Raw genomic sequence first — 26,359 nt, 5'->3', positions numbered from 1 at the left:
ACGTACAAACCTTTGTGGAAGTGAGGTTGGTTCTGATATAAGGCAGCAAAAAGGTGCAAGGGAAGGTCTGCGTAGGTGAGAGGGGGAGCTGGGGAAGAAGGCCGGCTGGTTCCCAATTGTCTGGCTTGACAAGGTACGCAATCAGAGGTACCAGGCAGAACTAACAGGGCCACGAGAGTTATTTCACATGCAGTTAATCTACACAGGCTGCGAGCGTCTCATGGACAGTTCATTTGGGGTTAATTATATTGGGCTTGGCGGGGTTAGCATGCAGAGCTGTCCGACATGCATGCATTATGCATTTCCAAGCAGGGTTGAGGCCCATTGCACATTTTCTTTCTTTCAGGAGGTCGAGCAAAATCAGATCATGAGTCGAAACTAAGTGTTGTCCAGAAAAACTAATGACAATTTAGAGATAATTAAAGGGACACTTCACCCCAAAATTTAAAAAAAAACATAATTTTTGCTCTTATTTGTGGTACTATTTATCCAGTTTTTTTATTGTTATGTTGCAAATTGCCAAGCTCTGGAGGTATCATTCTAAAAACTAAAAACAGCAATGTCCATTTCCAGTTATCATGACAATTATCCTCAAAATAATCCATAGATCTCTTTCATGTCGGAACTATTTTCTTTCTATCGATCTACACCCGCCAAGAGGCTAGTGCTCATGGCTGGGGGATTTAAACATTAATGATGCCTCTTCAGCTGAGCTTTAACGTTAGTCAGCTTAGATAGCTTAGTTAGCTAGCTTATCGCCTATAAGTAAATGCAAGCTTCCTTCTGCAGGGAGATATGGAAAGTCTGTGGATTATCTTGTGTAACTAGGTCATGATATCTGGAAAGAGATATTGTTGCCATCTGGTGCCATTTCATTTGAGAGAAGACGTCTCGATGGCAGATGTTAGCGACTCGAACCAAAACAATCTAGATGGATACACTACACTAAGGAGAACATATGTGTATTTCTGATTATGGTGTGTACTGTCCCTTTAAATGTCTGATGATAACAAAGTCAAACTAGTGTTTTCTGCATGTGCTGCTCATTTCATGAGTTGAATTTTGATTCCTCTCCTGAAGCGAAGCGGCAAAGGGACCCAACCCTGGTCAAAGACTAACTGACCTTTTCCCATGGAGAACATGTCTTGTTGCTGCGGCCGAGGCGGTGGCGTACCTGCATACTTGCCACCTTTGTTTCTCCGCACAAAGCAGGCCATGAGCACAACAAGGGTGAGGAGTGCCATAGCACACATGGTCCCAATGAACCATCCCTGGGTTGAAAAGTCCCTCCGCTGACCTTCCGCAGCTGTGGACAGAAAGGGAAAGGAGGCAGAGAGCTTAAGCATCAACTTTGCGCATCAGTGTATATGAGTGTGACAGCCCCCTCCAGCACTCCTCATACAACTTTATATTTGACTGAAAAGAGAAAAACATGATGGATTCTAGTTTGAGAGGATGTTCTCACATCGTTTTTTTGACTCACATTCCCTTCAGCTATGACACTCTATCTCCTCTGAAAGAATATCAGATAGGGAGGGGAAAAAAAAAAAAAAACGCACAGAGATGCAGGAAAAACAAATAAGCTCACACATCCACCACAGTCAATAACAATTTGTCAGTGATATCCTGACGCTACGGCAGGTTAGAAGTCAAATCGCTAAGCTCTATCGACTGCGACACCTTTTCTCTCCTCTCACCTTTGACTCGAGTCTGGATAACGTCTTCGAAAATGCTAGCGTTATCGAGCAGCCTCTTGGCCATGAGACGCACAGTGTACACCGCTCCGGGTTTGAGCCCATCAATTATGTGGAAACTTTGAGACGTGTTTACTGCCTCTGAAATCCGCCAGATACCATCACCTGCACAGCCAAGCACAAGAAGTGCACAAGCAGCAAGTCTGTATTAGCATCCATGCTATGAAAAAAGAAGTTAGAATGAGCTGTTTACCAAGTAGCTTTTTGTTGTACTATATATAAGTTTCAAAACACATTTTGAGGCAATCGTGGAAATGATGGAAGTAGCCATGCAGGCACTCGGCTTATAATATATTTTTAGATGTTTATATGAAACCTCCCACCTAAACATGATGGCACCTAAAACTCATACAAATGTTTAGCAAGGCGGGGACGGGAAAAGTAGCTTACGGTTATTCTTATAAGCCACATAAAGCTGCGAGTCCTGCTGCTCTTCCCTGGCAGTCCAGCTGATTTTGGCAAAGGTGTCACTCACATAGGAGCTTATGTTCAACAGGGCTGGAACTGATAAAGAGAGAAGAAATAGCGGGAGAAAAATAAGGGAGGAAAGGGAAAACACAGACAGGCACAGAGAAAAAGAGAAAGAAGGCAGGAAAAGAGGATTAGCAGAGGCAAATAGGTTTCCTCCCCCCACAGCTTGAGAACAGTGCAGCGAGCAGAAACCCTTCAAGACGACAGTTCAAAAGGCAACGCTGGGCTCCAGACTTAATTGAACGGAGCTGGATTTTGGCTCATAAAGGGTAGATATAGAGATCGTGGGCGTGAGTGACATCCAGTCCTCACTTTTCTCTTAAGCAAAGCTGGCGTTTCTCGGCGCCCCCCCACCATGAGCGAATATCAGAATAGATTGAAAACACACCACGTCTCAGATGCCATTGTTAGTTGAAAGTTGAGGCAGATCTCAGAGATATCATTGGCTGTGCATGTGTGTGAGTGAGCTATATACCTAAAGGAGGATGAGTGGAGTTGTCTGGGATAGAGCTGGGGAAAGAGAGAGAGCAGTTGTGGCCTGAAAAGAAAGAGGAATCCTCAGATGTTAGGTTTCTGCTACAACGCTGTCAGGTCTAATGCACAACAAGCGAGCTCTATAGACTACATGAAGGCAGGATTGTTAAAGCAAACCAGGGGAAACTGGATTAATGGCAGCAAACTACGCTGGTGCAATTCAGCTGAAACTGAAATTGTAGCAACTTTCTGACAACACATTTTTACAAAAAAAATGTTGTGTTATTCAAGAATTACCAGCACTATGTTTGTAAAACTACAAAGACACTTTTGATGAGGCTATGACCAGCCACTCACTACACCAGCACACTTGTAGCCTACGTCTATCTCTACCACTACCAACTACCACTACAATGTTAGCTGGCCACAGAGACTGCAGGCTGCAATACGTACTGCTCTGAACGGGGGCCACAGCTGGAGTCGGTGGCAAATCTTCAGAGGGATAAAAAGAAAATGAAATACAGCAGAAGATTAAAGATATATAGAAAGCCAGCTTTGAGGTTTATAGACCAGGCACTGACGCATACAGACATGCAGATATGTCGACACACGCCAACAGACGCAAATACGTTGGCAGTGCAAAGACAACTCGCAAACACAACCGCATGCAGATTCATGACTTTGTTGTTGAGCTGATGGACAATAATATCCAATATAACGCAGCACTTATAAGGGAAAGAGATAACAAAATCTTTACATCTTGCTCACTTGTTGGCAAACAGTCCCTTAGTTAAATAGCCAGTAGTTATTGAGCGGTGTTGATGAAACTAAATTGAATATTTCTGAGGGCTCTGTTGTGATAAGCTTTTGCAATGACACAATATTAATTTCCGTTGAGAGTTGGATTCATTTTTGGCCAAGCTCTTGTATTGATGATGGGAGAGTCGGGCCGCTACGTAAAGCCTTCTCCAGCACATCCCAAAGGTTCCTGATGTGGTTAAGGTCTGGGCTCTGTGGTCGCCAATTCCTGTGCGAAAATGAAGTCTCATGCTCCCTGAACCACCCTTTCACAATCTGAGTCATGGTGTTGTCATCTTGGAATATGCCCATGCCATCAGGGAAGAAAAAAATCCACTGATGTAAAGACCTGGTCCTTCAATATATTCAGGCAGTGAGCTGACCTCATTTTTTGGGCACGTAATGTTGCTGAACCCGGACCTGTCCAACTGAAGCAGCCCCAGATCACAACACTGCCCCCACAGCCTTGTGCGGTAAGTTCACCGCATGATGGGTGCATCACTTCATCCGCCTCTCTTCTTACCCTCACTCTTGAACAGGGTAAATCTGGAGTCATCAGACCACATTTTCCATTACTACAGAGTCCAATCTTTATGCTCCTTAGCAAACTGAAGCCCTTTTTTCTGATTAGCCTCACTGATGTGTGGTTTTCTTAAGGCTACACAGCTGTTTAGTCCTAATCCCCTGAGTTCTCTTCATATTATGCATTTGGAAAAGCTCTTACTTTCACTATTAGACATAGCAGTGACTTCTACAGCTGTTTTTTTTTCCTTTTTTTTTTTATTTCACCAATCATTTAAGTTATCTCCGATCACGATCACTCAAGATTATTTTCCCTGTACATTTCTTCCTCTAAGATGATAGTTCACCACTTTCCTTCCAGGTTTTAATAATGCGTTGGAGAGTTCTTGACCCAATGTTATTAATTAAAGTGATATCCTTTTGTTGTTTTCTTTGCTCGATGCAGGCCAGTAATTTGAACCCCTTACAGTACTGCAGTGTTTGATTTTCCATGGACTGAATTTGCAATCATTGGCATAATTGGGCCATGTCTGAATGTTGTGTAATCCCCACTTGAACTCTAAACTCAAAAACTACACTGTTGTACATTCACACAGTCTTTCCTGCTCTGATTGTTGGATCCAGACAGGATCCTGACTGCAGTCATTTATTATCACTAAATATTTTAACATCAGGTCCGAGCCATTCGTATGTTGGGCGATAACAGCTTGGTTGTTCAGATGCTGTGCCAGGGAGCAAATAATTTAATCTCTGGAGGATCTGGTTATTTTTGTGTGACTCTGTGCTTTTTGTCACGTCTGCAGTCCGCTTTATCTCTGCTTCTTTGTTATCTCATGAGACCTAATGGAGAAAAATAGATTTTTTTTTCTGGCTGTTAGCTGTTCCCTCTCAGTTTTTCCTGCACCTCTGTCTCACAGATGTTTCACTTCATCCCTCTGTTTTTTTTTTGTTTTTTTCTTCTGTCTCTCACTTCAGCCACTCAGTTTGCCTCAGAAGCTGCTCAAACAAAGATACACTGAACGTGGGCACATCTGCTCATACTGGCTGTTTTTTGTTCTGATGTGCTAATCTATCATTTGTCCAGACTATTTTTAAATTAAACAACTGTTCAACCTTAATGGCCATAAGCATTTCAAAGCTCCTTAAGGCACAAAGGTGAACTCTAAAAGGATCACTTTATAGCTCGAGCTGGCAAACGCACATGTATTCATTTTTTTCCACTGTCACTCCATCATTGCCCATCAACGTTTCTAAATTCATGGTGCCCCTGCCCCGCACTCTGGGCATCCATAAATCTACTCTGCTGCATTGTGACTAACACACCCTGAGGACAGCGCTCCAAAACAGAACCATTTTATCTCCCCACCGAGCCTCTACTCAACCATATTTGCAAACAATGCATCTAATGGCTCTCAGGCTGGACATCCACCTACAAGATAAAGAGCCTCTCAAAGGAAACATAAAAGCCGGAGAGGAATGAATAACTTTTTATTAAAACATTCATAGTGGACACAGATCCTCTCATGCGTTCACATCTTTTTGCCTGCCAAATAAAGTAAGAAGGAACTTTGAACCAGAGCCGGCCCAAGCCTTTTGGGGGCCCTAAGCAGAATTTGATTTGGGGCCCCCCTCCCACCACATTATTGACACAAATGTCACTCTAATGTTACATTATAAATTGTATTAACACAGTGACGGATTATAAACTACTGTCCCCCTCGGCACAGATGCATAAGGACGCCCCCATCTTATTTGTAACAAAGTGGGTGCAAATGGTGGAAGGGGATCTGGGGGTCCTCCCCCAGAAAACTCTGAATTTGGTAGATGTGATTTCCTGTATTCTGGTATCTTTTTTGGGATGGCAAGCTGGAGAGGGGCAATACCTAAATTCATTCAGATTCATAGCCTTTTGCTTTATGACTTCTTGAGGTAGTGACTTCACACAATGACTTGGGCTTCAGGGCCCCTTGACCTCTTGGGTGATTCAGGCTCATTCAGCAATCCATCCTTGATTTGTCTATGCATGCGAGGTGTCTAGTTTATGTGCATGACTCAAATGGTGGCAGACACAGCAGTTGTAGACAGGTATTTTGATCACTTAGTCAGAATCATCATGTCACTTGTTTAATTTATTTAATATGTAAAAAAAAACACACACACACTATATATATATATATATATATACATACATATATACGTATATATATACATATACACAGTATATGTATATATATATATATATATATATATACTGTGTATATGTATATATATATATATATATATATATACACATACATATATATATATATATATATATATATATATATATATATATATATATATATATATATATATATATGTGTGCGTGTGTGTGTGTGTGTGTATGTACATATATGTGCCTATATCTTTTTTTTCCTAGCACTTATTTTCAGGGTCTGTCGTGTTTGATCAGGGCTGAATGACTAGCTGTCAAACGCAGCTAAATCGGAACGGTGGCAGGTAATGATGTCAAACTAGCTGTGAGTGTGAGCAAATAATTAAACGTAAAGAGACCAAACCTGCATGATTTTGCTTTATATTCAGTTTAGACCAGGGTCAGTCTAATTTCTCTACAAAAACAAAAGACAAATGGAGTGATGAAATCACATACAATTTGACCTAACTAGATCCAATCAGCTCATGTTGAAAGCAACATAAGTAAGGTTTTTTTTACCTTAAAATAACAGCTTCAAAATAACTTTGATCGTACAGTGTCTTGGAAGAGGTTGACTAGCCCGTTCGCCCTCCTCTCACTTGATTCTGCACTACGTGACTTCAGTGAGAGGGGGAGGATCACAGCGTTACATACGTGTTTGTTTCAAGACAAACCACAGTTCAGAGAAGATTAGTCCTCTGAACTTATCTGCTCATTAATTCGCTCAGTGAGTATGGCTCTGTGCTTGAAAAGGATGAACGACAGCCTGATGAACACTAAAGGTCACAGGTGTGGGTGACAGAACATCACAGCAAGAAACCATGTAGAGCCACTGCAAGGAAAAGCTGCAGAAAAGCTGAACTGGAGGTCCATGTTTCATTTATACAGAGCATATAACTTTGAAAGAAGTGCCTCTTTTCCCAAACATTGTGCTCTGCAATGAATTTATGCTGCCTCGAACTCTGACATTCACTTGTCAGACTCCACTGCAAAGACATGAGGAATTTTCTAAATGCTTTAAAAATATAGTTATTATCAAAACTGGTACTGTAGCTAAAAACGACAATCAGTGTATTCACTTAAACAAAACGTAACTTCAGAAAGTAGCCTCGAGCCTAAAAGTCTGAGGAGAAATCCTCCACTTGCTGTCATTATTCAGTGCTTTGAATGTGTTAAAGATTAGACACTGAAATTTATCACCACTTTTCACTAAACTGAGAAGCTTTTGTGCCATCTCATGCTATTGATTCTACAACAAAACCTAACCTGGACAATGAGGTTTCTCATTAGTTACAGGTCTCATTCTTCAAAGCAAGATTGAAGAAATTGTTGCCAGCTTTTTCTGACATCAAACATTATTATTGGGAAGTTCCAGTCAGACAAAGCATTGCATGGGTCTAAATCTAGATTTAGAAAAATTTGAAAACTTCAAAAAAAAAAAAAAAAAAAAAAGAGAAAGAAATGCCCCGCTGATGAGGTTTTTAATTTGATCCGCACAAACATAACTGGGAGCACAGCTTCTATCATGTCAGCTATTGATGTTATCCAGGAAATCACACATCTTTTGTTTGTTAGCTTTGGGAATCTGCTTTGATCTTGTGTGTGATCCTCTCACTTTTCCTGTTTCCTTTAGGTGATGCCTTCAGAGTGCGTAATGTCAATTTTCACAGCTATGCAGATGACACGATAATTCATTTAAGTAAAGCAAAACAAAATGCTTTAAGCTCGCTCACATTCTTTCTACAATCAATAACTAAAAATACACTTACAATACACAATTATTTGTAAGCTTTAAAGGTCTCTTATGCTCATTTTTGGTTGCATACTTTATTTAGCATGTTGACTACTAAAAAGACATGATTTTTTTCAAATTGTCCGTTGCTGCAGCAGTGGAAAGAGGTGCAGCACCTCTATTCGTCCTGGTGCCTGTTTCTTTGAGTTCCCCCTCCTGAAGTCTGTTCAAGCAAGACTAATTCATGCGTTTATCTCAAGCAGACTTCACACACTGGACTTCTTTAAATGGGCATTTAGAGGACAGAAATTGCTCACAATTCTGCTGTTACACCAAAAAATGAACAACTAAATGCATAGCACTCTCGTTTTAGATGAGCAACACTGGCTCGCAGCATCTTTTTGAAAATGCCTGAAGAAAAGCCCTTTTGCTTTTATCTAAAGCTCTAAATGCCTCAAACTGCTTTGACAGTCTGAAAAATCCAGACTGTAACAGAGAACTGATGCAAAAAATCAAAATCTTTGCATCAGAAGATAAAATGTCCTGACTTTTGTTCAGTGTGGGGTGAGCACCAAAAACACTGGATCCTACAAATCCCACGATGCAGTGAAAAGAGTCTTTTTCAGAAGACCATTTCTTATAAACACCCACTTCTCTCTTACTCCACAGCACAAGTGTGTAACACTTTAAAGGCTTTTATGTGAAAAAGCTGAGATAACCCTAATGGCATCATCCTGTGGTATTATTTTTTCATTCTGAATCCTTTGATGTTCAGGTGACTAAAGTGTTGCAGTGCTGCTGTGCCCATCTGAGACAGCCAACCAAGATCAGGTCATTTCTCTCGTCTGCAGACTTGGAAAAGGTAATCCACGCTTTTATCTCCGCCAGACTCGACTGTTGAGATGCACTTTATTCTATTCTATCAGTAGGCGAAGCATCCAGAGACTGCTGCTGATACAAAACGCTGCTGCAAGGCTTTTACCACGTATTGAGAGAAGCAACCACATCGCACCGATCCTTGCTGCCCTTCACTGGTTAACTGTGAGATGTCGAAATTGATTTTACGATTTTACCGCTTGTTCATAGAGCCTTTTTGACCATCAGGCTCCTGCCTACATCTGCGATTTGCTTTCTCTCCCTGAGCCTGATCGCTACTAGAGATCTTCTGGCAACTGGACTTGTCACCAAGAGGGACCAGGCTTTACGCTGCAGACCTGCCTGCCTCTTCTTAAGACTTGTTTTTATCTTGCGGCTTTTTCATAACCGATGGAATTTTTTTGTAATTACCTGAATTATTTCATCTGTTTTATTGTATAAACAATACAGATATCATAAGTTCTTGATCCCTAATTTAGTATGCACTTAATGAGTTTGTTTTGAAAGGAGCAATATTTATAAAAATGGTTTTATCATTATTATGAGGGGTTCAGTCACAAAACTAATTAGCTGTTTTCGAAAGGTTAATTAGTTTGCCCCGTAGTTACAAAAATAGTTTAATGTCTGGTACAGTGCAACCATTCCTATAAATATCTCCATTTTGTATGAACACCTACATTGAAACTACCATGTCTGTTGTGTGCTAAACAGTTGCAACATAATTAGATGTCAACTATTAAATTAATCGCCAGCTCTTTTGATACATGCTGAATCAAAATAATGTTTTTAAGGGGGGGAAAAGTTTCAAAATTCTCCAATTCCAGTTTTTGAATATAAACTGATTTTTGATGGTTTATTCACTCCTCTGTGAACGTAAAATAAAAATATTTGCATTGTGGACAAAACAAGACATTTAAGGATGTCACATGGGCCTCTGGGTAACACAATTAAAGTAATCATTAGTTAAAACACTAGTGGGGCTTTCACTCCTAAACCAATTTGAATGGTTTCTTATTAGCCACCACACGTACACTGATGTCATCTACTCACGGGCTGAAGTGACAGTTCTGCTCTCCTGTGCCAGCGGAGGTCCACAACCCGCTCGAGTGCAGGCACTGAGGTGGAAGCGGTAGAGCCTGCCCTCCTCCAGGCCCCGAAGCCGCAACTGGGTGGTGTCGGCCTTGGTGATGTTTATCTCCTGGGAATCAACCACCTCCAGTGTGGGCTCATCAACTATAGAGGAAGGGGAGAGATGTCAGGTCAGCTCACGAGGCGTGAGTGAACCTACGATGGATCGACACATAAAAAGTCATCACTTCTGGTCTTGTGTTGTATGTTAATGGAACACAGCAATAATGAGGGTCAACGGTTGAGGGAGGAGGGAGATGAAGAGATGTCATGCTAGCTCATGCAGAAAGTGAGCGTGGCAGACACAAGTCGTGACAGGTGAGCTGAGGAGGAATACATTATGAAGAAAGGCACAGGGAGATGAAAGGAGGAGATAGAGCGCTCAAGAGGATGTGGAGGGAGGGAGGGAAGTGAAGTGTGTAAACAAGTGGCAATGGATGAAAAGAGGAGGAGGAGGAGGAGGAGGAAATGATGAAGGAGAAGCTGGAAAAATTGTGTAGTGTAAAAGGAAGATAAGAATTACAACAGGTGGATAAAGCAGATGGAAGACAAAGACAGAAAAGAAAAAAATCATCTTAAGTCAGAGGGAGAGATTCTGTGTAGTAGTAGTAATCACAAGCAGCATAATGTATCACCAAATCTGCATTATAGATCCAAGTACAGTATGTGTGCCTACAGACTGTGGAAACAATCGAACCCCCCATGTTGATGTCATTACTGTGCTGAAACATGCAGGTGCCTCTTTAGAAAATTGATGTTTGTTTGCAGCGCAGAGAACTGGATACCTCATGTGTTTCGTGAACACCGTCGGACTAATTACACAGCCGTTTCATGACTCAACTGGATGTGCAGACGGTGCGTACATTACCACGTGTGTTATAGTGCATCCAGTGCAGTTGCAGCAAAATGTGAAATATCCTTGAGGTTCATGGTGAATCAGTTCAGCTTAAAAAAACTCCGACACCCACAGCCTGCATTGTGTGGTAATATCTGTGTAAAGTCTGACATCTGATATGGGAAAAAGCAGAAAGGAGAGGGGGACAGAGTGTATTGTAGAGCTGGCCAGACTCCGTGGGTGCTGGTGGAGGCGGCGAAGGGCTGTCTCTGCCTTCACATTTTACACAAAAGACTTCAGAAATGTCAGCCAATGAGAGCGTGGGCTTTGAAAACAGAGGAAGCGTAATGAAAGCCCCTCACTCACTTCCTCACCCTCACTGTTCTCAAGCACAAAGGTGGAGAGGGGTTTTTTTGTAGCAATACTTTCTGAGAGATGAATGATAAAGAAATTTGTAGAGGAGGGCCTAACAGCGCTGGCCTAAATGATCATTTCTGCAAGAGCACCTGCAGCACAGGATCATACAAGATAACACTGAGGAGACTGTCAAACCACAATCTAAAGTAGCCATCACAATTGCGCTGCTGCAGACCGTCATGGAGGGTTTGGTGTTAAACAGTGCAACCTAGTGTCCGGTATGAAAACACAAGAGAGGAGAGGGGAGGAAAGACGGGGATGATGATCATGAATGAAGTATCTTTTCATTCCAGCTACACTTCTCCACAATGCCTCACCCCACATAAAAGCTACAGATAATACAAATCTATTCATGAAAACACTCACACGGGACCAAAGTTGTGTAAGTCAACGAGTAATTATTCAAAGACCTTAGTATGTGTGCGTGTGTGTGTGTGCGTGTGTGTGTGTGTGTGTGTGTGTGTGTGTGTGTGTGTGTGTGTGTACATACAGAGGTGGTACTGCAGGAGATAACCAGAGAGGATGCCGTTTGTCTCCAACGGCGGGCCCCATACCAACAAAATGGTGTCTTTCTGGGCATTGGAGGCGGTCAGGATGGGCACTTGAGCAGGAACTGTGAAAACAGTAACATTAATGCACCGACTGTATAGACATGTTTCTCAAACAGCTTTTCTATATGCTTTGCTTGTCTGTTTTACTGTGGAAACAATTTTTTAGGATGTTGGAATCAGCTTGATATTTTCTTTTATGTTTTTTTTTAAATATATATATAAAAGCTTTCTTTAACTGGTTCTTATTTGTGAAACGGATGAAAAACCACACCGATGTCACACATGACAGTATTAAGCGGCTCTGTCATTTCACAGGGCTGCTACAATAGGCAGTCTTAAACAAGTATTTTCACAAGAAACCTTTGATGATTTTTCTCTCCTGGTCTCCAGACATGTTTCGAGACATATAAGAATGCGTATGCTCAATCAGTTTTTTCCACTGTTTTCCAAGGTTTAATTACCTGGTTACATTTAAATAACAGATAGTCCTTCTCCCTCACTAAGGGAAAAATCCACAACCAATGAATATGCAACTGTTTTTGTTTTTTATTATTTCTACAGTTACTAGGCACAAAATGTCTTCTTCACTAAAGAGTCCTTTTTCAGTGTTGGAGGTTTAAAGTGCCCACGTTATCCTGAATGGTGAGTGATTTCCAAACTAGTTGCCATGCTTGCAGGTGCAATGCTCAGCTTTAGAGTGAGCACAGAGAAAAGTTCCCTCCTTCGGCAGGTAAATTTGAAAACAGTCAAAACAGCCCTCTAGTGTCAAGCTCTGTGTGTTTATTATTCTGCACAGAGAAGCACAAACAACCAAGTGAAGTAACAATAAGCATAACACATTTTTGAGTGGCAGGATGCTTGAAAGTAATCGAAATGTGGGCTTTTGTCAAATCTCCTTTTCTTCTTGTGTGATTCACCGTGTCATGAATTTATTTTTCCACAAGCTTCAGTGTATCTTTTGCTCTTCAAGTGTGTGAAGAGCACCTATTTGTTGTATTTTTGTGGGTCCTTACCTCCCTCTGGAGTGTTGAAGGTGACAGGGTCACTGTTGGGCCCATTGCCCTTCTTGTTAAAAACATTGACAGTGAGTCTGTACTCCGAAAAAGGTTTAAGGCCCGGCACAATGGCGTGAGTCCTCTTTCCAGGAAAAGACATGGACTCGCGTTCATCTAAAACCTTGTTGGGATTCAGCAAACTCCGTTTTCTAAACCACTGAACCTGTGAGAGGGAGGTTGAGGACGGTGTTGAGGAACACGACAGAAAAGACCACAGAGTAGAGGGAGAGAAGGAGAAAAGATTAAGACAGAACGGTTAGACACAAAACATTGAGGAGCAGCAATTGATGCCCCAGTTCCCCTTTAATGAGACAGATACCACATATGAACTGTGAAGCTGAGATTTCTCCAGATCACCTCAAGCGACGACAGTGTGTCTGTCAAAACAGCTAATTCACACAATCCTGTTGTCATTGTCATCCTGTCAACCACTGTGCCACCTACATACTTTTAACAACAACACCAATACAGGTGACAGAGTGCATTAATGAAAAATGTGACAAAAATCATCATTTCATATCATATCATATTACCACATCTAAAAAGTGCATTCTGAGTTCACACATCGTTTTTTTTGATAAACAAATTAAAGACTGAAATTCATACACTCATCTTCTAAAAAGTAATCTGGGAACGTATTTGTTGCTCATTTCACATGTCCACAACAACTTCCCTCGAAACTGTTGCTTCTGAGAAAACATGCACGATTCTCACAGTCGAGTTCATCCACCACAGGTGATGCACGGCTTTTTTTAGCGCGCTAATGACAAATTTATTCCACCAGAAAAGGTAGACTGTTCAGAGGAGGATAATTAGTGGAGTTTGAAATGCAGAAAGTTAAGAAGACCCCAAGCAAATCTTACACCAGTACAGAGCATCTATGAAACACTGTCAGATTTAACTGACATATAACTTTGTTTGTAGAGTTTTTATGCTTTGCAAGAAATGTCAGTGTGTCACTCATATTGTACTGTTCATTGTCACACAATTAAGGAAGCTTTGCTATGGATAATAACAGGGTATAGTGAAAAGATTCACTGGTATAAAATCACATAATGACCATTTTGCATCTCTGTCTCAGCTGTTTCCTGCCCCATTAAAAACTGGGGGTGCCACTTTCCAAGGGAGTTGTTTCTGGTTATGACACACTGAAGGAACATGAGTGAAAAAGGGTACAAAAAAGATATATCTAACATAAAAAGGAGACAAATGTGTCCGACTGCACCTAATAATCCAGGTATAGGATTTGGAGCTCATAAAGTCCGCTTCATCATCAAACGTCTTTTTGCAGGCTGCAAGAAGTCAATTCTGAGTAGATCATTTCCCGTGAATGTTTCATCAGAGATCTTGATTTTCCGTAACATTTTCTGTATATATGTTTCACAATCAAACATATTTAATGTGCTTCTTTTTAACAAATCCAGTGTCTTCTTCTCCCTGACACTTTGTGATTCTTCTATACGTCCTTTGGCTGTTTCTAACAGCAGGCAATATGTGAAAATAGCTTATGCTCAGGTCTTCACTGTTTCCTTATCCTATGTGATTCTTTATTAAGTTATTTTCTTAAATAATAAATCTGAACTTCAAAAGTAAAAATTTCCTTTAGTTTCTTACACCCCTCAAAATGAAGAAGTCCTCGCGACCCCCCTGTGAAACTTTGGTGACCCCTAGTGGGGGTCAGGAACCCCCAGGTTGGAAACCAGTGTTCTGAGATGAAACTTTCTTAAATATAAATACCTAGTAAATACTAGGCATATTAATTAACAGGACTCTATATTAAGTTTTTGTATTTTTGCGCATATAATTACAGATCATTTAGGACATGTGAGTTAATTACAAAGCACAAAGTAACAAGTATCTTTTTGAACCTGTATTATCAAGTAACTAATGTTAGACAACAACCCTGTGTAATTAATTTCATTTAACCTGTCTGTACCTATCTTGTGTAAACACTAAGTAAGTACCTTGAAAGTCTTTTGTTATACAACCCTGAAGAAGCCAGGTTGAAGTACTATAGACGTCTTATAGAAATCATGCTTCAGGACCATGAAAACTTACATCGTAGCCCCCTAGATGACCTCTCACTGTTGCGGGTGGAGCCGGGGTCCAGCTAACTCTCAGAACCGTGGTGTTGAACACCTCCACTGCTACGTCCCGTGGTGCTGCAGTAGGGACTGAAGAACATATAGAAAGTAGAAGGTCAGGAATAAACACGCACTGAAAACAACAGAGGCTCCTGAACACTACCATGAAGCCTGTAAAAAGACAGATCCTATACTGAAAAAACACCTTATTAGACAGAATATATATTACTTTGTGTTGGCCGTGCAAAAAGAATCTGTTGTCAGTGACGGCGGTAAATAAAAGCAATGAACAATCACACAATAAATGAAGTAGCTTCTTTGTTCAAAGCAGTTTTTAAGGGACCCATACAAGACTACTCATGAAACAAGAAATGCTCTCAGTATTTTCTGCTCTACATGTCACTGTACTGGTTGCAGGAAAGGATAGAAGCACAGCAAATTCTAGTGGGAGAAGCAGCCAATGTGCAACGGTTGGGCTAAAGTGCATCCCGATCTGTCAAATCTCCCACAGCTTCTGAGACAGAAATGGAAATTTGACATCCCTCTGCACTACAAAGGTTATCTGCCACCTGCTGGATTTAGCCAAGGAGTTTTTTTTTTCTTTTGTCTCTTTTATTTCAGAGGGGAGGAAGAGTCACTACTGCACACCTGGCACGGGGTTAAAACCACGGGCAAAAGAAAATAAAGGAAGGAACTTAACCTGACACATTTTCCCGCAGACAATGCCAAAAGACGACTGAAGACAGGGTGGGAGTCGGTGACACAAAAAGTTCACAGTAAGTGACAAGAAAAAAAACAACAGCTACATGTGCTACTTTAGCCTCAGGGCTAAACATCAGTTTTAATAAAACAGCAGAACTAAAGAGATGTGCAAATAAGAACATGGAACTCTGGGTTAAATACATTAATGATATGAATACATACAGTAGGGAACATATAAAGTCTAAAACTCACCATCTTCTCCGGAGTACCCAGTGACAACTTTGGGATCGGGGCCCTTGCCATGGCTGTTCCTGCTCTGAATTTTGATCTCGTAGGGGACAAAAGTGGACGTGTTCCTCACAACAAAGGAGTGTCTTTTGACCAGATGCTCAGTCCAGACATCTTCCACCCCCAGTTTCCTGTAGCTCACCTTGTACTCCAGACCAGGGCCATTGTGTTCAATAGGCAACAGTGGCTGCAACAGAATAGTGTACTGAAGAAACCTTGAAGAATGCATTTGTGCTATAATGGTTTCTAGTGTGCAGTCTTATGGATAGATGTGCTCTTTCTTTTACCTCCCAGCTAATGTCCATTTGATGAGGAAGATGGCCTTGAATTTTGATGTTTTCTGGGTTCCTATCAGGAGCTTTGAAAAGAAGTTTTACAATCATATAATCACAAATGAAAAAATAGCATGAAGGGTGTATCTCCTTTTCATTATCTACTTTTCAGCTGTAGCTTTTTACTCCTGAAATGAAAGATGTCTACTCATAATGTTCAGCTTAAACAGACCGTCTAGCACAAGTATTCTCATTTCATGCATAAAAGAGAGCCACGGTTAAGCAGCAACATGTGCAGGATGCTGATATTTGGGGACTTTAAGGGCTTTTGTGGCCCAAAAATATCGAAAACCCCTGCTGTTCCAAAGTCTTCTGTCCAAAAGGCTTGCTTCTCCACACAGAGACCCTTTTGCACATTTCAAAAGAATTGCAAAAAAAACTTTGCAGTCACAATGGTCAGATAACCACAGCAGAAAATGTTAATTAAAGGGAGCGAGTCTCACCAGCAGGGGGTGTTCTGTATCTCTCAGTGGGCTCACTGGGGGGTCCAGGTCCGACGGCATTAACAGCAAACACTCTGAACTGGTAGTCAAGATGTCCGTGTAGTGCCAGCTCAGCTGTTGCCTGGTTACCAGGGACTTTCTGTTGCTCCTTCCACCTGCCAGGCTCCCACTGGCTCTCCTCATACTCCACTATGAATTCTGTGTTCATGGAGGAGACGTGAGTCATACACATTCACTTATCACTGTACAACTGATGAATACAGGAGCCCAGAAAGCATTCATTGGACTCCTTTTAATGTACTGTACAGTACATTTTACCTTAGTGATGGTTTAAAAAAAAAAAAACCTCACGCTTGGTTAGATCAACAGAGGAATAGCTTAACATTCTGATTACAATTTTTATTTTCCTCCTTTCTAAAAGTGAGATGAGGGGATTGACACCACTCTCAGGTCTTTGTGTTACGTAGGCAGATATTTTAACTGTGGAGAAAACGAGGCTTGCTGTTTCGCTACACGTCCAGCCTTTAAAGCCATAACAAGTTCATTTATTGTTGATTTTGGTGGCCCCTTTAGATAAGTGTTCCATACACCACCGTCTCCTATGGTAAAGATCTTAATGCATTTGTCTTGAATGTGGTTCAAGGGGTGAAGTACTTTGAATAGTATTTTCCTTTGTTTTAAACACAGCTATTTGTACGGTGCTGAGGTAAGGTATCTATTTGTGGCCATGTAAGAATTAATTAGTATGATGGTGGAGAAACAAAGTAATTGTTTTAGTGCCGTACCACCAGAATACAGAGAAGCTGTTTTCTCAGGCTGAGACAACTCTTAATCACTCCGCCATATAAATTAGTCCAAACACGATGACTTATCTGACCCAGACAAGGCAAATCTGACCCGGTGACAGGCGTTAAGAATAACTATATTACTCTGAAAATGATCTTTTCTCTGATGGTCTTGTTTGCTTGTGTAGGTCATATAGAAACATCAATATTAGACCTGTTTTAAAACCAGTTAAAAAGCTAGGCTCCTTATTACTGCTTTGTGCTTAATTTACAGACACAAGAGTGAAATCAATCTCATCTATCTTGGGAGGTGTAGATCTCAACTGTAGCTACTTCTTGCCAAATGCCCCCGAGGGCAACGCTTCATCCTTGTTTCTGAAATGACAGATGTGTAAATTAGTAATGCAGCGCTACACCTGTAAGCATGTTGAAAAAATGTGTCCAAAGTCTCAGTTAACAACACCCCGAGAATATCTGACTCACTGTTTATCATGTGGGGAATAATAAATGTGTACATGTGGGAGTGATTTCAGACACAGCAATAGCTTTTGGCTATTTCCATGTCAAATTAATTACAATAAATGAATATTTCTACACACATCCACCTGGTGCTGTCTGATCCACAGATATCATTTAGAAAAGAGCCAGCCTAGCAACTGATGTCTCTTGCTCCAAAATGTTTAATTAAACAATTAAAATGACTTCAGTCTGACAAAAGATCTTCCTCAGGCTTGTCTACTCTAATTTCTGATCATAGATTGCGTGTATCAAAGCTAATAAACATTACAAGAGGTGACATTTATCAATTGGTGTACATTTTTGTAAATCAGTAAGTTCTAAAAATAAACAGGAGAGTAAAGATTAAAGCTTCTCTGCTACTTCACAGTTATTTGCAGCCATCGCTTGTTACATAAAACCTTCAGTTTGAACTCAACACAGGTCATAGCCTCAGAATCTGTTAACACGCTTTTTCACAACAGAGGAGACATGAAAACGTTTTAGTGACGTTCGGTGGCTGAATTAACAATAGAACAATCACAATCAAGTATTTCCGGTGATACAGTTCAGCCAATTTCTGTGTGAGAGATCTCAAAGAAATGTTAATGCTCTCTGACTAAATTATTCGTCTCTGTTCTATTATATGGCACTAATACCGCCTGCACTCTTTGCTGTCATAGCCTTCTAATTTTCTTCTTCCTCTTCAGTAACATTTACCTGTTATGGAGCTGTTGTGGTCGCTCCCCGGCACCCAAGACAAGAGGACATTCCTCGGACTCTTAATTTCAGATATCTTTAAATCTTTTGGAGCATCGGGAACATCTGCAACAAATGAAAAAACATAAAAAAACACTTTAGATGTTCAGTGGCAAATGTCAGTTTTGAGGGCTTAAACTTAATGGCATCCAAACCACAATCGAATGACCTGTTTTAATTTATTGATACTGCTGTCTATATTCTCAGTCATCTTATCAATAATTGATGATATTCTACACTTTATTATTTACATAACCCTCTTACCCAGTATGGTGAGTAATGCAGTGGCACTGTCCTCATCTAAGCTGGTTCTGGCAACGCATGTGTAGACTCCCTGATCACTCAGGTTCACATTCATGATCTGCAGCATGCCGTCGTCCAGCACATATCTGAAAATATCAAAACATTTGTCCCTTTATAGCAGGAATACTAATACAATCAATCAGCCAAGTAGAAAGCACTCAGTGAGCATGTGAAGTATGTCCCTATCTATGAAAAGTTGATTTCCTTCAGCTCGTCACAGCCTGGATCTGCATCAAAATGCACACAGCTGTAGCTAAAACTGCTATGGTTTCTGATAAACCACCCAGCGACCAGGCGAACAGAAATATGACCTTGTCTGATACAGAGGACAAAAAAATCCTCCCCAATCTTTAGCCCTCCAGTGATCAATATAAGAAACAAAGCTTCTGGGATTTTTTTTCTTCCTTGACATAAAGACACTGAATAAAGACATCTTATTAACAAACACAACTAAAACCCATGGAAAAAACTTTTAAACCAAAGCCACTGACCTGGAATTTTCCTCAAAGGAAAGTGGGAGCTCCTCTCCATCCTTCCTCCAAACCACCTCAAAGGAGCCCCGCAGGCTCTCATCGTACTCTGTCTGACACTTCAACTGGGCCGTGGTCCCACTGATGACCTGTGCATCCTGAGGTGGACCAACTATTTTTGTTGGGTCTGAAGGTAAAAGAGAAGTCAGGGCGAAGAACACACAGGTACATTAAACTGATACAACAGATAGTAAAATTTGTCTTGTTAGACAAGAGCTGGAGATGTAAATTATTCATTATTCGTCTATGCTTCAAATAAAGTGTGAATATGAGAAGTTGAACCAAATTATTTACTTTATAAACGAGTCTTTCTTGCAGTAACTGCCTCTTTGATTTGTGAAACAAGTAATCAAAATGGAAATGTCTCGATATTGCTCAATAAATTTCCACAGTAATTTGCATTTATGAAACAACCCATGAAAAATATATTTCTAAATATGTTCCACCACATTATTATTTATGCTGCATCTTTTTACAACATCAGTGAAAGATGAATTTTAAATTCAGATGCTGAGATATTTATGTGCTACTCAGTACAAGCATTTTTCAAAGGGGCTAACGGAGACAGACCACTTTGACTGCTTGATCAATCACAGCAGAGCACGTCGAAAAGAAATAAATTCTACCTTCCAGATCTTAAACATCTTGTATTTATGATGTGGTTTTCAGCTTTCTACTGAACAAATGACCGGCAAAAACTGACTTGTCAGGAAGAAAAGTACTTAACCAAGTGTGGTTATAACAACACAACCACACTGACTTCAATTTCAAAGGGTCAGTGCACCTGAATAACAAAAAGAAAAATTCCACCCCATCCATCTGGTCTAGCCAAGCAGATAAACACATGTGAAAACATCCCTTGTCATTTTGGGTGAACTAGCCCTTTAATGCATAATTGTGTGCAGTGACTAGTACTAATCCTGCTTAAGGGAGTCAACACTAATCATGCTGCTGAGATACCTTTCACATCCAGTATAGCAGTGATGGATGACTTGCCCTCCCTGTTAGAGGCGACACACACATATTTCCCGCTGTCCCTTTTTTCTGCGATGATGATTTGCAAAGATCCATTCTGGGAAAAACGCTCCCCTTCAATGGGTCCTGGAGTCTCATATTTGGACCTAGAAGAGAAAGTTTTCACACCTTTTTTTAGAGTCTGTGTACTACTTATACGACAGCACATGTGCACTTCATAGTTTGCCAGTTAAGGTGCCATTTTGCTACAATCTCAGCCTGTGTTTCTTAGTATATTTGGATCAGTTTTGAGCCAAGATATTCATCTCATTTCAGAGGAAGACTCACAGCATATTATCCACAGTATATAGTGTATTATTTTCCAAAATTAATTTTTTCCTTCACACAAGTTCGGACCCTGTGTAAAACACAAATTAAATGCAATCGCTGACAACAAACTGTGTTTAATGACAACAGTTATTTATAGTAATATCTTTTATACAATCATATAAAAGTGGTCAAACCTCACCCCAACCTGTCTGCCACCTGCTGCTGGCATCAAATTCAGAGTAAGCATGATTTTGAAGTTGAATCTAGTTATGTTTTTACACATCGCGAATATTTTGACATTGGCTATATTTCAGTTGATTGAAATAAAATACATGTCTCACTCTGAAATGCATCTCTCTTTCTGAAAAAAAAACTGTGAAATCAAGCTTCTGGTTAGAGTTGCTTGAATACATCTAATGGATTCAGAGGAACGATCCTAATTTTGCAAGGGTCTTTGTCAAGTTAAGAGTGTTTTGTCAGGAACTCTCTGAGATCCTATTTCCCTTTTGTTGGACTGTAGCGGAGCTGCAGAGGTAGTTAATAGGATTTAATTAGCCCAAATTCAAGCAACGGAAGAGGATTATCTCATTAAACAGACATAAGTGTCAAGCATCAGACTGTGACATGCGGACACCCGAAGCAGTGTGGGATTAATAGCATGACTCACAGCCGTTATACTGTACATGTTCTGCTTCTTTCTTTAACGGATCAGTTTAACCAAAAATGAAAATTCTCATTTTTGCTATGAAGATCCAGAAATGTTTTGTTGACCACAAAATTTAACCCAACCTTCCACCACCATCAGAGCGTGAGTAGATAACGAATAAATTTGCATTTTTGGGTGAACGTATCCTTTAAAGTTCTTTCAGGCACAACGGGCACTACTGGGCTCACAGCATTGCACTGAACCGAGCAGCCAGCACAATGAAAACCACGCTGTGCCTGAAATGGCCAACAAGACAGCACAGACACCTGTAAACAGCACACAGTTACACACTGTCATATAAATAGATGAAGGATACAACTTGTGTTTTAACAATACATGTCAAAACATGTACAGACGTCACACAGACCAATACCTGATCTCCTTGGTGATCGCTTACCAAGAGACTTCAGGTGGTGGAGAGCCAAAAACACTGCAGTTCATCGTGATGTCTCCTCCCAGCACTACAGCATAGTCTTGATAGTCCCTTGTCAGTATCCGGGGAGCCATATCTAAGAGCGAGGGGAAGGAGGGGAGATTACAGCAGCTCAAATGTCAAGTGATTGCCCATGAGAATGTTCTCACAAAGAATATGGGCATAAGAACAGATAACTGATAATACAGATATAATTCAAAAGCAGGCACAAGCATCAAAACCTCTGTGTAACACTTCAATTTCCAACATTTCTTAGCGCATTTAACATCTCATAAGACATTTGGAGTGGTGCCAGTTACTAACTCAACCTATTTGTCTAGATATTTGCATATATTTTTATAAACAATCTAATATCATCATTTAGTTCGATTCATGTCAAGTGGCCATGGCTTAGACAAATATGGAAGAGAAGCTGTAATGATCTGTCAATTAGCCAACTGAACATTCATTGGCAGCAATTCTGATCACTGATTAATAAAATGCCAAAGATTTGTACTCTCATCTTCTAAATACTGTGCATACTGGCTGGTTTTCTTTGTCTTCTATGATAATGAATACATTATCATTCATTATCATAGATAACTAAAGACCTTTATCATCAAGCGCTGGACCGCAGATCAGACAAACTGAAATCTGAATATCTAAACTTGAGATGCAAAATTGCAATGGGCGTCTGTTTTTGTTTTTTGTTATTAATATTTTCTGACCCTTCATACTTCAAACAATAAACCAATTAATCACAAAAATAATCAAATAATACATTTACAGATAATAGATCCATTAATGGCAGCTCTGTAGGGCTGTAAAAGCAGCAGGATAGAAAGAAGTACTAGGTAAACACTATTTATATGCAGTTTTGACAGACTTTCATTAGAGCTTTGTGGGGTTTTTTTTTTGGTTGCTATTGTTAATTAATTGTGTTAAAATTACAATGATTCTTATATTACTATAGTATAAACTAATTCATGTTAGAATTTTTCTTTTTTTTTTTTTTTTAAGGCTTGAAGTGGGACTCTCTCCATAGAGGGCCTCTTTATTAGGTAAACCTCTATTTAAATTGCCATCTACTTCTCCAGACTGGAGAAACAGGTGATAATGAGCTCAGTGTTGGAATGGAAAAACTGATTGAAAAATACTTCACTACTGTATAATCTCAGAGGGGACCGATTTGCCTGGGACTTCTGTTGCAGGATGTATATTCAGTATGTAATTTGGGTGGATGTGGCTCAGGTAGCAGAGCAGGTCGCCCACCAGTTACAGTGTTTGTAGCTTCTCTTCTCCATGTGTTGACGACAGTGAACCCCTTGAAAACGCTTCATGGGGCCAGTGGATTTTGGATCAAGGCACTACATACAGCACATGCAGCCATTTACTCTACTATGATAAATGGAAGATCCTTTCATATATCTTCATCGATGCCAAAAGATGAGAGGCTAATGGCTCAGTACAACATGCAGAGCTGCATCTCAAGCTGTACAATCCACAGCCTTAAGCGTTACAGCTGCATCTTAGAGTGATGTGGCTACGATTTCAACCCACAATGAAGATAAAGCTATAGTAGATGTGAGCACAACATGGGCTGATTAAAGAGTGAAAAAAATCTTGCAAATTCAGTCTAATCAACATAAATCCTTGGATCCATCCTTCTAGGCACTGTCTGTCATGGTTCTCCTCTTACTTTCATTTTTATTTTTTAAATGCTAAAGCCTGCACCTTTACTCCATGCCACAAATGTTTAATAATGTTTGAACCCCATTAACCATCCCAAAAGCCAAGGTTGATAGACATCAAAGAATAATTAAAAATGTGAACAGAACGAAATAGCTAAAATTTATCTTATCAAGAAACATTAGAAAATGTTTGTGGGGATTAAAACATTGTCATTATTAAACTTCTGTGGTGTGGAGTAAGTGTGCAGGTGTTCCCTTTTCTCATTTACTGGTGATGATCTTTCCTGATAGCCTTGGATCTACATGACGTTGCTTATAATCACTCTCCTGCCACTTAATAATCTACCCTTAGGCAAATGTTTCCAGGATGATAATGAGCCATAAGAATGTATTTCTTAATCAGGTAAAAAAAAAAGTTTGGTAGAGAGAATCAACCACCACGAGATCTGATGAATCTGAAGGAACTGTGAAAAGCCATTGAACCCACACAAACTACACAATATTTCCCAAATCCTGCAGTACCTGCCACTGTGTTTATTAAGCAGTAACCCTGTCCTCACTGCCAGCGCTCGAATAACATCTTGCTGTATTACTCACTCATGACCATGATGTTGATGTTGGCCAGAATGCTGCCGTGAACGTTAGAGGCGTCGCACTGGTAGACGGCGCTGTCCTCTGGTGTGGCGTTATGGATCACCACAGTGTCATCAAGCACTCGCCTGTTGTTGTCCGGATCATCTGACAGCAACATACACACATAACATCAAAATAATTTCATGCGAACATTTACACTACCACAGTAAAGCACAACCAGCATGGGGTTTAAGGTAGACAGGGATTTCAGTATTTGAAAGTTTAAAAATAATGATAAAAGAGACCTGATAGAGGTGGATGATTAATCAATTAGTCAACCAACAGAAAAATTGACAAAATCCTTGATGATCAGTAAAGGGCATATTTCAGAAATCACAAAATTTAAAAAATTTAAAAAAAAAACATTCTCTGGGTCTAGTTTTAAATGTTTCTAAAATGTGAAGACTTACTGATTTTATCTGTTTTATAACAACGTAGACTGAAAATCTTTGTGTATATGGATGTTCATATCAGAAGAAATTACTTTTGAAGACAATAACTACGGCTGTTGGAAAAAGCAATGGACAGTTTACCTTTTCTGACAAGTGGGCACTATTCTGGAGGAAACCATCAGCAGATTCATCGAAATATTTTGTTACTATATTATACAATACACTATACACTATACAGCTGATTTTAAAAATGCAAAAGAAAAAAGATACATAGAAAAAAAATTGATAAATAAATTATGTGGAAAAAAATTAAGCAAAACACTTAAAAACGCAGTTGCATAATGTCCCAGTTTACAATACAATGTATTTAAACCCAAGTATTTATAATTAGCAAGCCCATAACATCAGCTATCTGACATAACAGTCAACCTCAAGACCTCTCCTGTAAGAATTTTTCACATGTTCATACTTTCCTCTAATTAAACAGTAAAGCAAAGACACTTCTTCGGTATTCTAAATTCTAAAAATATACAAATCCTTCCTGTCAAGGAGTCGAGCCCGTCTCATGAGCTTTGAAGAACTTCCAGCAGATCCAGCAGAGTTGAATGGATGAAATTCGGTGTAGCTGCTGATTGCACTGTCCTCCTGCCCAGTGGCAAGGATGCAGAAAAACCACAGCTCAAATCATTCCCACTCACCTCTGAACAGTTCTCCGTTCCTCCTCCACGTTATGTCTGGTGGTGGTTTTCCAGTGACTGAGCACTTGATGTGAACATCAGACCCAATCACGGTCAGCTGGCCCTGAGGAGGCTCTGTCAGCCACTTTGGCTGCTCTGGGAGATGTTAAGCAGAGCAGTGTTGGTCTCAGTCAAAACAACCTCGGATCCCTGTGTCAATAGCTTTCTTTGAACCAAAAACTAATAACCAACAAATACATGTGTAATTGGTGCCTGGTGTGGACCTACCTTCCACTATTACATCAAAGTAGTGCACTTCCTCTCCAGCAGAGTTCTCGGCTGTGCACATGTATTTCCCCCCGTCCCTCTCTTCCACAGCAGATATGGTCAGCAGCTTTCCATGGCGTTCAACTTTATTCCTTGGAGCCATCTTGTCGCCCATTTTCATCCATTTTACCATCGGGGTGGGACTATGATGGGAATACAGAGACCTTTTTGTGAGCCGCAGGGGAAGACAGCAATGATGATAAATCATTAATAGTGTTGTTGCAGTTGTGATGATACAGCATGTATACATACTATCCCTCCGGTATACACTCGAGCTTCAGTGTCTCTCCCTTCAACAGCACCTTCACTGTCTGAACACCAGAGGGCAGCAGCAGGCTGGGTCTTCTCACTGGGGGGGCTGAACATAGAGGGCCTCCTCAGTTAGATGTAAATTTCACCCTACCATATAACCTGTACATTTTCTTGTAGTCTGTCTGTTATCTGCAGCTTCTTGCAACATGCACACTAACTATTTTGCCTGTTCACATAATCTGATGCATGTTTTGATTCGATTCCTGTGAAGGCTTTGCTGTGTTTTATCACTCACTGGCATCAGCGCTGTCATCAGATTCATTGCCGTTGTTCACTGGAACGACAAACAAAAGAATAACACATGGTGGCAGTGATGGCTTGTCTTCACTGACAATTATTGCTCAATCCACCTTCACAGCAGAGTTTCCCAGAGCTTCAACACGACAAGTCAAGCCCT

At 40.3% G+C, this 26,359-nt stretch overlaps 1 protein-coding gene across 11 annotated transcripts in view; it reads right to left on the bottom strand.

Annotated features, from left to right (window-relative positions):
* The window catches only part of LOC119023368 (neural cell adhesion molecule L1-like protein), a 58,082-nt gene that overhangs the window by 5,754 nt on the left and 25,969 nt on the right, over positions 1–26,359 (bottom strand). For 5 of the 11 annotated variants that reach the window (XM_037105237.1, XM_037105236.1, XM_037105240.1 and 2 more), the window contains 22 exons: positions 26,198–26,236; positions 25,903–26,008; positions 25,612–25,793; positions 25,345–25,479; positions 24,219–24,359; positions 21,916–22,027; positions 20,489–20,649; positions 19,490–19,655; positions 18,960–19,084; positions 18,657–18,761; positions 16,657–16,854; positions 16,169–16,239; positions 15,846–16,068; positions 14,866–14,981; positions 12,766–12,970; positions 11,692–11,814; positions 9,872–10,054; positions 3,153–3,191; positions 2,701–2,763; positions 2,145–2,258; positions 1,698–1,859; positions 1,124–1,306 (listed from right to left, as the gene is read on the bottom strand). In XM_037105237.1, the coding sequence (XP_036961132.1) occupies positions 1,124–1,306; positions 1,698–1,859; positions 2,145–2,258; positions 2,701–2,763; positions 3,153–3,191; positions 9,872–10,054; positions 11,692–11,814; positions 12,766–12,970; positions 14,866–14,981; positions 15,846–16,068; positions 16,169–16,239; positions 16,657–16,854; positions 18,657–18,761; positions 18,960–19,084; positions 19,490–19,655; positions 20,489–20,649; positions 21,916–22,027; positions 24,219–24,359; positions 25,345–25,479; positions 25,612–25,793; positions 25,903–26,008; positions 26,198–26,236 (2,952 nt within the window). The remainder of the gene's footprint in view (positions 1–1,123; positions 1,307–1,697; positions 1,860–2,144; positions 2,259–2,700; positions 2,764–3,152; positions 3,192–9,871; positions 10,055–11,691; positions 11,815–12,765; positions 12,971–14,865; positions 14,982–15,845; positions 16,069–16,168; positions 16,240–16,656; positions 16,855–18,656; positions 18,762–18,959; positions 19,085–19,489; positions 19,656–20,488; positions 20,650–21,915; positions 22,028–24,218; positions 24,360–25,344; positions 25,480–25,611; positions 25,794–25,902; positions 26,009–26,197; positions 26,237–26,359) is intronic. The other 6 variants (XM_037105242.1, XM_037105243.1, XM_037105244.1 and 3 more) reach the window with 6 other exon arrangements.

Source organism: Acanthopagrus latus, chromosome 7 (genome assembly GCF_904848185.1).
Source record: "Acanthopagrus latus isolate v.2019 chromosome 7, fAcaLat1.1, whole genome shotgun sequence".
In the NCBI taxonomy this organism is placed as follows: domain Eukaryota; kingdom Metazoa; phylum Chordata; class Actinopteri; order Spariformes; family Sparidae; genus Acanthopagrus; species Acanthopagrus latus.
This window is presented reverse-complemented; position numbering and strand designations above follow the sequence as displayed.